Below are 12,824 nucleotides of genomic sequence, written 5' to 3' on the forward strand. Positions count from 1 at the left end.
ATGGTAAACTTCTCAAACACTTTGAGAACATCTCCTTGTTACTTAAACGCTTTACATTTGTCACGTAAGTCACAGGACTACTCAGCAGAATTACCAAGTCCAACTTTTAGTTGGAAGCCACCCTCATTAAGTATGTCTACTTCATATTAGTAACGCTGATTTTTGCTAAGAGGATTTTTAATGGTTGACTATGACTTTAAAATCCCAGCATTAAATGTATCTCCCCATTATGGCAAATTCAGAAGCCATCTTGAGAACAGCTGGGTACCATGTGTAGTATTAGCCCAGCAGTATCTGTAGATCAAAATGTTGGTGTTAAACCTCAAACCAAAAGAAATTTACATAAAGAAGTTTTAATTGTTGCTCTATAATCCCTTACTCATCATTATCACTTCAGCTTTGTCCAGACTGGCTATCTGAAAGCAACCACTGTTAGAAAACAGTGAGTGCCCTGTGCCCTCTAGGTGGCTGGTAAATGTGGGACTTCACCTGCAAGGCAGGGACTCACTAAGTAGCAAAACCTCATGGAACCAGATGAAGATGATAGTGATATAAATGACAATTGCATTTTTAAAAAACATGGATCAAATCTCTTTTTGCAGTATAACTTAGCTAGTTATAACAAAACTTGTAAAACATTTTGGTAAAAAAAATAAAAGCACAGAGTGGGGAGGTACTCATGAAATTTACTGCATGCTCAGCATAAGCAGTGCTTAACAACTTAAAATTTTTAATTACACTTTAATATCTAGATATCTTAGTACTGTTAGAATCCATGGAGTTTTAAATGTTAATTAAAATTACAGCAAATATGTAATTTTAAAGTTGCTAAACAAAACAAAGGGCCTCTGGAAGCTATTTAAAAAAAAAAACCATAAAACGGTGCCACAAGCAGAAGCACCAGGTAACACTTTTTGATGATGATCACAATGAAATGGATTCATGAGATTTAGATTTAACTGAATGCTCTGATATATGCAGTAGCGTTACTTACACGCTTGATCTTAGACCAAAGTCCTAGAAGCGATGCTGCAGTCACCACAGCCCTTTCTCTCCTGCTAATAGCTTTTCTGAATGAAATTCTGTGGGACAATACTTTAAACATAGGGCGCATTTATAGAACCAGCACTAACAAAAAAACTTAGAAAGGATAAAGGCCCAGTAAGGATACAGCAGCAGGTAAACAGAGATCTAAGAAGAAACTCTGATGATAAGCAAAGAATTACTAAAAGTTCAGAGAGGCTTGTGAATTAGAAATACAAATAAAAGTAATTTCTATCACTGAGATACCTTATTGAGAATTAATAGAAAATCTGGCTGGGAAAGGTGGCTTTAAAGTGTGTTAGCATTAAAAATTCTCTTAAGGGCTAAAAAATTTAAAAGGTCAAGTAAGAATATACCAACATGATTCTGAATAATTCTGAAAGCAACTAAGAAGCTCAAATTTGTCCCTGTGTAATACTCCAGAAAAAATATAACGACCTGGAACTCTGAAACTGAGCAGAGATATTCCCAGCACAGAAAAAGTACTATAAAGGAGTTAATTCTAAAGAATAACTGAAATGCATCACATGCTTTTATCAAAGCCCACATTTAACAGTCAACTTCCTCAGACAAATTCTCAGAGTTACCAGATTACCACTGCATAAAGATAGTTAAGCCTACAAGATAAAATCTGCAATTTAAAGTAACATCTCACTAAAATAGAGATAGCCTGTCTGTATCAAAAAAGAATTGGTCTTAGGCAACGTAGGACATGATAAAATTATTTTAAGATTCAAAAGGATTACTGCAACAAAAAGCTACAAACTTTACTACACTGGCAAACTGCGCTGCATTTTTCTATCCAGTTTACATCATAAAATACAAGCTACCTGTTTTTAAAAGATGACATTTTCAAGGTACTTTTGGTTCTATTTTTATACACACTATTGGTAACTCTGTTAGATAACTACTTTGAGAAGCTTACCTTATTGATGTAAAATTGTGACAAGGTAGCAGCATTAATAGCCCACTCCATAGGATGGTAGGCATTGTGCTCAAGCTGGCGTTTTAGGGTACTATGGCAATAATGGGCAGCCTTCTCAAACATTTCCATATGCTGGTAGACTTGAGCCAGGTAATATAGGTTATGAGTATAAACCTTCTCAAATCTATGAAGGAAAACACATTTGTGTAACGATTTACAATTTATAAGGAACTTTCAAATATATTTATCTTGATCCTCCCACCAACCCCTTCAGTTGGGTATGACTATTGTATCTATTTGACAGATAAGGAAACTGAGCCCCAGATTTGAACAGGGTAACATATCTAGGAAGTGGTAAATGAAGGTTTTAATCCATGTCAGAATCCACATTCTATAACCTTTGAGTGCCTTGAAAGAGAAAGCATTGTGCTTTTTTTGAGCAATCATCTCAAATGTGGAAATACCTGTGAGGGCTGATTTCTAGACCTACTCACCTTTTTGATCTCTCTTGTTCAGCAAGTTTCTCTTCTTCTGGAAGAAAATGCTCAGTAGGATCAAGAGGAGGACTCCCAATCTGTAATTAAAGAAAAACAAAACTCTAAAATTTTACTGTAAACACCAAGCGCCCTCCTCTGGAGGAACAGGAGAAATAAAATTTAAAAAATTTTTTAATTTTTACTTCATTTTTTACTAGTTCACTTTCATATTATCCAAGAAGTAATTTTCTTACCATAAAATCTAAGAGTCAAACAAATAAAAGGAGACTGCCCTACAAGCTCACACCTGACAAAATTTTAACTGCTGTTGCAGGTGAACTTCAAATACACTAAAAAAAAGTCTACCATTTTGCTTTTAGACATGTATAATTCTTTAAGTATTTTAAGTCTTAATTTTGTCTGGTAAAGAAAAGCTCTTTTGAAAACCTACATAAGCATGACAAAAACCAAAAACGTATACATCCTCAGAGCAATATTGTTCTAAACTGACCACTTGAGTACACTGGCAAACTGGGCTGCATTTTTCTATCCAGTTTACGTCATAAAATACAAGCTACCTGTTTTTAAAAGATGACACTTTCAGGATGACATTTGAAAATCAAATCAAAGTTTTTAATATTTATTCTAATATTCTCAAAGGAACAAGAAAAGATTATATACAGATTATACCCTTTCAATACAGGGACATTGAAACCAGTGATTCCATTGTTTATTGCCTTGGGCAAGTCACCCCATCTCTTGTGCTTATGTTTCCTCATGTATAAAATAAGGATGGGAATTCCCTGGTGGCACAGTGGTTAAGAATCTGCCTGCCGGGACTTCCCCGGTGGTCCAGCAATAAAGAATCCGCCTTCCAATGCAGGGGACACGGGTTCGATCCCTGGCCCGGGAAGATAGCACATGCCGCGGAGCAACTAAGCCCGTGTGCCACAACTACAGAGTCTGTGCTCTAGAGCCCGCGAGCCACAACTACCTGAAACCCGCGCGCCTAGAGCCCATGCTCCGCAACAAGAGAAGCCACCGCAATGAGAAGCCCACACACAGGAACGAAGAGTAGCCCCTGCTCGCCGCAAGTTAAGATGTGTAAATCACATATAATCCCATCTGAGGTCTTCCAAAAAAGCAGAACTACTTAACCACTGCCTCATTCTACTTCTATGAGGATGGGCTCCTCAACTTTAAACTGAATTCACTAAACTCCAAATAGCAGCCATGGTTTCCATTAAAAAAAAAAAAATGTTATCTTACATTCTGGATGCAAACATTAAAACCATCACAACTTGGGGGACTTCCCTGGTGGTCCAGTGAGTAAGACTCCGAGCTCCCAATGCAGGGGACCTGGGTTTGATCCCTGGTCGGGGAACTAGATCCCGCATGCATGGTGCAACTAAGAGTCCACGTGCTGCAACTAAGAAGTCCGCATGCTGCAGTGAAGATTCCACCTGCTGCAACTAAGACCCAGCACAGACAAAAAAAAAGACACTACAACTTGGGTCCCTAGAATTCACAAAAAGTAAAAATGACTAAGCCAGGAAGCAAGGCACAAGGCAAACACAATAGATAAACTATTCTTCAAAGACCTCCTTAAGAAGTTTGAGGGCTGTTTTGTATGCTTAGCCCTATCTTGATGAGGGGAATTAATCAATGTATTTTTTATGTACATACTTCGCTGTTATGACCATCACACTTCATACTGTAACACAGTCAAAACAGTCTCCTCTCTTAACTAAAATATAGGTATAATTAAGTACAAAGAGTTTTGCTATGTGTTTTATGTTTCCATAATACTACCAGGTTTTTTTGTTTTTTGGTTTTTTTTTGGCTGCATTGGGTCTTTGTTGCTGCACGCGGGCTTTCTCTAGTTGTGGTGAGCGGGGGCTACTCTTCGTTGCAGTGTGCGAGCTTCTCATTGCAGTGGCTTCTCTTGTTGCGGTGCACGGGCTCTAGGCGCGCAGGCTAAAGTAGTTGTGGCACGCGGGCTCAGCAGTTGTGGCTCGCAGGCTCTAGAGCGCAGGCTCAGTAGTTGTGGCATGTGGGCTCAGTAGTTGTGGCTCGTGGGCTCTAGAGCGCAGGCTCAGTAGTTGTGGCGCACGGGCTTCGTTGCTCCACAGCATGTGGGATCTTCCCGGACCAGGGCTTGAACCCGTGTCCCCCGCATTGGCAGGCGGATTCTTAAGCACTGCACCACCAGGGAAGTCCCTTTATACCAGTTTTTAATGAAATATTATAGGTGTTTGGTATTTCACATTTTAAACTAACAATTTCATGAGTAAGACTGTGAGCCTAAAGTCACGAAAGGCAACTAACATCTCAGTCTGGCTTTGTGGTGTTCTGCTCCTCTTAGCACTTTAGGAGGAAAGTTAAAACGCCAAGGTAGAAGATCCATGACTTTTAAAATTCTCCAATTTGGGGATATATTCCTTAGAAAAAAAGTATTAAGGGCTATAAACACATATTCTAAATGTACATTCTAACCCAATCAAAAAATGGGCAGGAGACCTAAACAGATATTTCTCCAAAGAAGAAATACAAATGGCCAACAGGTACATGAAAAGATGCTCAACATCACTAATTATTAGAGAAATGCAAATCAAAATTACAATGAGGTATCACCTCACACTGGTGAGAATGGCCATCATCAAAAAAATCTACAAACAACAAATGCTGGAGAGGGTATGAAGAAAAGGGAACTCTCCTACACTGTTGGTGGGAATGTAAATTGGTACAGCCACTATGGAGAACAGTATGGAGATTCCTTAAAAAACTAAAAATAGAGCTACCATATGATCCAGCAATCCCATTCCTGGGCATATATCTGGAGAAAACCATAATTCAAAAGGATACATGCACCCCAGTGTTCACTGCAGCACTATTTACAATAGCCAAGACATGGAAGCAACCTAAATGTCCATCGACAGAAGAATGGATAAAGAAGATGTGGTACATATATACAATGGAATACTACTCAGCCATAAAAAAGAATGAAATAATGTCACTGCAGCAACATGGATGCAACTAGAGATTATCATACTAAGTGAAGTAAGTCAGAAAGAGAAAGACAAATACCATATGATACCACTTACATGTGGAATCTAAAACATGGCACAAATTAACCTATCTACAAAACAGAAACAGACTCATAGACATAGAGAACAGACTTGTGGTTGCCAAGGGGGGGTGGGGAGGGAGAGGGATGGACTGGGAGTTTGGGATTGGTAGATGCAAACTATTACATTTAGAATGGATAAACAACAAGGTCCTAATGTATATAGCACAGGGAACTACATTCAATATCCTGTGATAAACCATAATGGAAAAATATTTAAAAAAAGAATGTATATATGTGTATAACTGAGTCACTTTGCTGTGCAGCAGATTGGCACAACTGTAAATTAACTATACTTCAATAAGAGAAAGGAAGGGAGGGAGGGAGGAAGAAAGGAAGGAAGGGAGGGAGGGAGGCAAAAGAAAAGAAAGAAAAAAGGAAAGGAAAGAAAAAAGAAAAAGAAAATAGATAACCAACAAGGACCTACTGTATAGCACAGGGAACTCTGCTCAACATTCTGTAATAACCTAAATGGGAAAAGAATTTGAAAAAGAATAGATACTTGTATTTGTATAACTGAATCACTTTGCTGTACACCTGAAACTAACACAACATTGTTAATCAATGATACTCCAGTATAAAATAAAAATTAGGGACTTCCCTAGTGGTCCAGTGGTTAAGACTGCGCTCCCAATGCAGGGGGCCCGGGTTCAGTCCCTGGTCAGGGAACTAGATCCTGCATACTGCAACTAAAGATCCCACATGCCGCAACTAAGACCCGGCACAGCCAAATAAATAAATAAATGTTTAAAAATATATATTTTTTTAATAAATAAAATAAAAATTAAAAAAAACAATGTACATTCTAAAATTTCTTGTGGGTGTAATTAACATGTTGATTGGCTCCAATCTTTTTCCTCCAGGGGAAGCTTGTCATACATCAGGACCATATTTTATTCATATTTGATTCCCTTGCATTATGCATAGTACCTGGCACAAAGTAAAAACAATAAATGTCTAGTGAATTAAACCGACAAAGCAAATAGGAACGCTTAGTCTATGCACTCTGCTTACAGCACATTTCTTTTATCTGCCATCATTATTTTGGTACAGATATGGAGTCCTCGCTACACTACACAGTTCTTAAAGGAGCACTTCACACTTGTGTTTTAGACTAAGTCCAACTACTAAGGGAGGCAGTAGGATATAGTGGCTAAAGGTGTGTGGTGTGGAGTCAGACCATGTAACAATAGGTTGTAATCCCAGCTTCACCACTTACTGGTGTGTGGACTTGGGCAAGTCATGTAATCTCTTGTGCATCTGTTTCCTCATCTATAAAATAATAAAAATATCTACCTCTTAAGTTGTCATGAGAATTAAATGAGTTAAAATTTGTAAATCACCTATAACAGTGTCCGCAAGTGCTACTATAAATGTTTGTTAAATGAATAAAGTATCAATCAGTGGGAATACATCAAACATTTAAAAAAAAACTTCTGCACAGCAAAGGAAACCATCAACAAAATGAAAAAGCAACCTATCAAACGGAAGAAAATATGTGCAAATCATATATCCAATAAGGGGTTAATATCCAAAATATATAAAGAACTCATTCAACTCAATAGCCAAAAAAAATCTGATTAAAACATGGGCAGAAGATCTGAATTTTTCCAAAGGAGACATACAGATGGCCAACAGACACATGAAAGCGTGCTCAACATCACTAATTATCAGGGAAATGCAAATCAAAACCACAATGAAATATTATCTCATACCTGTTAGAATGGCTATTATTAAAAACACAAGAAATAACAAGTGTTGACAGGGATGTCACTGTTGGTTGGAATGCAAATTGGTGCCACCACTACAGAAAACAACTGGAGTTCCTCAAAAAATTAAAAATAGAACTACCATGTGATCCAGCAATTCCGCTTCTGTTTATTTATCCAAGGGAAACAAAAACACTAACTTGAAAACTTATCTGCACCCCATGTTCACTGCAACATTTACAACAGCCAAACATGGAAACAACTTAGTGTCTATCAATGGACGAATGGATAAAGAAAATGTGTATACACACACACACAATGGAGTATCATTCAGCCATTAAAAAAAAAGAAGGAAATCTTGCCATTTGCAACATGGATAGACCTTGAGGTCGTTATGCAAAGTAAAACAAGTCAGACAAGGAAAGACAAATACTACCAGTGATCTCACGTGTGGGATCTTCAACCAACCAACCAACCTCATAGATACATAGAACAGATTAGATTTGTGGTTGCTAGAAGCAAAAGGTTGGGGAGTGGTCAGAAAGGGCAAATGAAGGCAGTCAAAAGATACAAACTTCCAGTTATAAAATAAATAAGGCCTGGGGATATAATGTATAGCATGGTGACTATAGTTAATAATTCTGTATGATCCAGCAATCCACTCCTGGGCATATATCCAGAGAAAACCATAACTGGAAAAGATACATGCACCCCAGTGTTCACTGCAGCACTATTTACAATAGCCAGGACATGGAACCAACCTAAATGTCCATCGACAGATGAATGGATAAAGATGTGGTACATATATACAATGGAATATTAGCCATAAAAAGGAGCGAAATAATGCCATTTGCATCAACATCGATGGACCTAGAGATTGTCACACTGAGTGGAGTAAGTCAGACAGAGAAAGACAAATATTATATGATATTGTTTATATGTGGAATCTAAGAAAAGGGTACAAGGACTTCTCTGGTGGTCCAGTGGTTAAGACTCTACCGTTTCCACTGCAGTGGGCACGGGTTCAATCCCTGGTCAAGGAACTAAGATCCTGCACGCCGTGGGGCACGGCCAAAAAAAAAAAAACAAAAAAGGTACAAATGTACTTATCTACAAAACAGAAATAGAGTTGCAGGTGTAAAAAACAAACTTATGGTTACTAGGGGGTAAGTGGGGGGAAGGGATAAATTGGAAGATTGGGATTGACATATACACACTACTATATATAAAACAGATAACGAATAAGGACCTACTGTACAGCACAGGGAACTCTACTCAATACTCTGCAACGGCCTTTATGGGAAAAGAATCTAAAAAAGAGTGGATATATGCCTACGTATAACTGATTCACTTTGCTGTACACCTGAAACTAACACAGCATTGTAAATCAATTATACTCCAATAAAAATTTTTTTTAAAATTCTGTATTGTATATCTGAAAGTTGCTAAGAGAGTGGCTTTTAAAAGTTCTCACAAGAAAAAATTGTAAATATGTGTGGTGATGAATATTAACAAGACTTACTGTGGTGATCATTTCATAATATATACATATATTGAATCATTATGTTGTACACCTTAAACTAATATAATGTCATATGCCAATTATAACTCAATTTTAAAAGATTTAACATAAAAGAGCAAACAAATTAGCAAGAAAACACAAACTTGAGTAAATAAATGTAAAAAAGCATGAACACTTTCAAAAGAGAAAATACAAACAGAAAATAATATTTTAAAATTAATCTCTTTAATCAAAGAAATTTGAGCTAAAATGAGACCATTTTGCCTATATTAGCAAAGATTTTGTTTTAAAGCTATATAAGGAAAAGTTGTGAAGGAGATGAGAATTCTCATACATCAGTGGAGTAAAGATACATTGGTAGTCTTTTTGGAAAGCAATTTTATAATGTGTGCCAAATGCTTTTAAAATGGTCATCTTCCAAATACTGTATGGTATCACTTGTACATGGAATCTTAAAAAAAAAAAAAATGGTGAACTCCTAGAAACATAGAGTAGAACAGTGGTTGCCAGGGGCTGAGGTGATGGGGGAAATGGGGAAATGGGGAAATGTTTGGCAAAGGGTACAAACTTCCAGTTATAAGATTAATAAGTTCTGGGGATCTAACTGTACACCATGTTAACTATAGTTAATACTACTGTATTGTAGGGATGTCACTGGTGGTCCAGTGGTAAAGAATCTGCCTTCCAATGCAGGGGACACGGGTTTGATCCCTGGTCAGAGAACTAAGATCCCACATGCCGCAGGACAACTAAGCCCACACGCCACAACTACTGAGCTCGTGCGCCTCAACTAGAGAGCCTGTATGCCGCAAACTACAGAGCCCACATGCCACAACTACAGAGCCCACACGCCCTGGAGCCCGCATGCCACAACTAGAGAAGAGAAAACCCACACGCCACAACTAGAGAGAAGCCCGCGTGCTGCAATGAAAAATCCCGCATGCCTCAACAAAGATCCCGCGTGCCGCAACTAAGATCCAATGCAGCCATAAATAAATAAATAAATAATAAATCTTAAAAAAAAAAACAAACTGTACTGTGTACTCGAAAGTTGCTAAGATAGTAAATCTTAAATATTCTCACCACAAAAACAAAAACCAAAAAAAAGGTAATTATGTGAGGTGATGGAGGTGTTAACTAACCCTATTATGGTAATCATTTGCAATGTATCTGTGAATCAAATCATCACACTGTACATCTTAAACGTACACAGTATTATATACATCAAGTATATCTCAAATCTGAAAATAAATGAATGAATGAATGTTTAAAATCCCTCTGGCTTATAAGATTGTGTCTCTTTACCACCCCCCTACCCAAAACCTACTAATAAATAACTCTTCACAACTACAGAATACATTTTCTTTTTTATTATTCTATATTTGAGCAATTTTATGGAGAAAAAGAATCCCTTTAATACAGTAACTATTTAACTATAATATTACCTTGGAAGGTAGCATGGTAGAGTGGAAAGAACCAAAGTTTGGGGTCAGACAAACCATATTTAAATTCTGATTGTGTCACATAGTATATGCTAACCTCACTGAATCACAAACTCCTTACCTATAAATGGGAATAACAGTACCTCTTTCATAGTATTGTTGTGAGAATAAAATGTAGCCTGCTTAAGCACTCAATAAATACTAGTTTTTATTAGTTACATCTTCTAAAACTAAAATGTTAGTTTTATATCATCTAGTTCATCTTTGCAGGGCCTTACCAGAAAAATGTTAATATAGTTGTAATCAAGGTGTACATATTATACACATTTTCCATGTATTGATGATCTAAATATTTATCATTTTAATGGTTATATCACATTCCCTTGCTAAGACAGTATCGTTATTTATTTAACCATTCTGCAATTATTGGATAGCGTATTTTTAGTGACTCTGCATTAACTACTTTATTACCTGATCCCCGTAACACTTCTGTATTGTTGAGACAGGAGAGGTATCCCCATCTTACAAATGAGGAATAGGTGGCACAGAAAGTTTGAATTCTCCCAAGTCAGTTCGTTACAACCAAAGTCAAACTAGAAATCCCAGGTTTCCTATCTTCAAATTCAGTGATTCTCCACTCTGTTTAGATCTCTCCTTTATCTAGAACTACATTTTGTATCTATAGATTTTTAAAAATGACATTCTAACTTCTGCCACCATTAGGTCAATAATTTATGAAATATTTAAAATATTTTTATTCAGAATTATTAATTATTGACTGATACCAAACAAGTAGAAAACCATATAAGCAATTAAACTTCTCCAACTAAACACTATCTTACATATTTTTAAACTGAAACCCTCCATTAAATTCATTCAAGCATTCACACAGTATTAACACTGTTCTTTTTTGGTTGATCTGGATGAACAAGGCAGAATATCATTCGTTATCAAGAAATAGATACTGTTCTAGATGCTGCAGTGAATATAATAGTAAAAATATCCTTGTCGTCCTGGAGCTTATATTTCCAGTACTGAAGATGGGTGATAAATAAATCATTAAAATGAATATGTTAGTGATAAGTGCAAAGCAAAAACAGCAGGGAAGGGGGATAGGCTAGGAAGTGCTGGGGAGGGGTGGTTTACAGTGTCAGATGAGTGGCCAACGAGTCCTCACTAGATGGGAGATGTCTGAGTCAAGATCTGAAAGAAATGAGGGAGTGACCCAGGTAGATATCTAGGGGAAGAGTGGCATTAGCAGAGGAAACAGAGAAGGGCAAAGGCCCTGAGTTGGGAGCTTGTCTGCTATGTTTTAGAACAACAAGATGGCCAGTATAGCTAGAACAGAACGAGACAGGGGAGAATAGTAGATGAAATTAGAGAAGTAATGGTAGCCAGATCAGATAATGAACTTGCCGGTCTTCAAGGGTCTTTGGAGTCTACTGAGTAAGATGGCAAAACCATTGAAAATTTTGAGGAAAGGAGTGATGTGGTCTGATTTACCTTTTAACTGAAGGGGGTATGAGAGCAGGAAGACCAACCAGGAGACTACAGCAAGAGATGACGGTGACAGCAGTGGTCTGATTCTAGACAGAATTTAAAAGTAAAGCTAACAGAATTTGCTGACGTATTAGACAGAGGGTGTGAGGAGAAGAGGCGTCTCCAAGGTTTTAGGCCTCAACAACTGAAGAAAGAAGCTGGTGTTTATAGCAAGCAAGGTAGCGAGGGGAAGGTTATCAGAAACTCAATGTTAGTAGTTTTAGAGATACCTACCCCATAAAAAGTACAAGTGCCAAATCAGCAGTTGGACAGACAAGTCTGGAATTAGAGAGGTACAGACTGGGGATATAATTTGGGAGTCATCAGCACAGAGATGGTATTTAGAACAAGGGAATGAATGTAGATGGAAAGAGGAGACATCCAAACACTGAACTCTGGGTACCCCACTGTTCAGAGGTTGGGGTTATAAGGAGGATGCAACAAGGACTGAAAAGAAGGAAAAATAGACAAGCAGAAGCTAAATTTAAAAAGTACGTCAAGGAAGAGAGACTAATCAACTGAGCCAGAGGCTAGATTGATCAACTGTGCCAAATGCTACCGATAGGTCAAATAAGATGAGGACTAAGAATTTACCACTAAATTTGGCAAAATATAAATCATTGGTGAACTTGATAAGACATTGATTCTTAACCTTGAGCTTGAAAAACCTCAAAATATCTGGTTATTTAAAGAAGTGCTTGGGACTTCCCTGGTGGCGCAGTGGTTAAGAATCCGCCTGCCAATGCAGGAGACACAGGTTCGAGCCCTGGTCTGGGAAGATCCCACATGCTGCGGAGCAACTAAGCCCGTGCGCCACAACTACTGAGCCTGCGCTCTAGAGCCCGTGAGCCACAACTACTGAAGCCTGCGTGCTTAGAGCCCATGCTCCGCAACAAGGGAAGCCACTGCAATGAGAAGCCCGCGCACTGCAACAAAGAGTAGCCCCCGCTCGTCGCAACTAGAGAAAGCCCACATGCAGCAACAAAGACCCAAAGCGCCAAAAAATATATATAAAAAAAATAAATTTATAAAAAAAAAAG

General features: G+C 37.8%; 1 protein-coding gene across 2 annotated transcripts in view; it reads right to left on the reverse strand.

Moving 5' to 3' along the window:
• The window catches only part of KIFBP (kinesin family binding protein), a 36,208-nt gene that overhangs the window by 14,733 nt on the left and 8,651 nt on the right, over positions 1-12,824 (reverse strand). For both annotated transcript variants that reach the window (XM_061197555.1, XM_061197550.1), the window contains exons 3-4: positions 2,464-2,543; positions 1,970-2,153 (exon numbers count right to left, since the gene is read on the reverse strand). In XM_061197555.1, coding sequence (XP_061053538.1) covers positions 1,970-2,153; positions 2,464-2,543 — 264 coding nt within the window. The remainder of the gene's footprint in view (positions 1-1,969; positions 2,154-2,463; positions 2,544-12,824) is intronic.

The sequence above is a fragment of the Eubalaena glacialis genome, chromosome 1 (assembly GCF_028564815.1).
Source record: "Eubalaena glacialis isolate mEubGla1 chromosome 1, mEubGla1.1.hap2.+ XY, whole genome shotgun sequence".
NCBI classification, from domain to species: Eukaryota; Metazoa; Chordata; class Mammalia; order Artiodactyla; family Balaenidae; genus Eubalaena; species Eubalaena glacialis.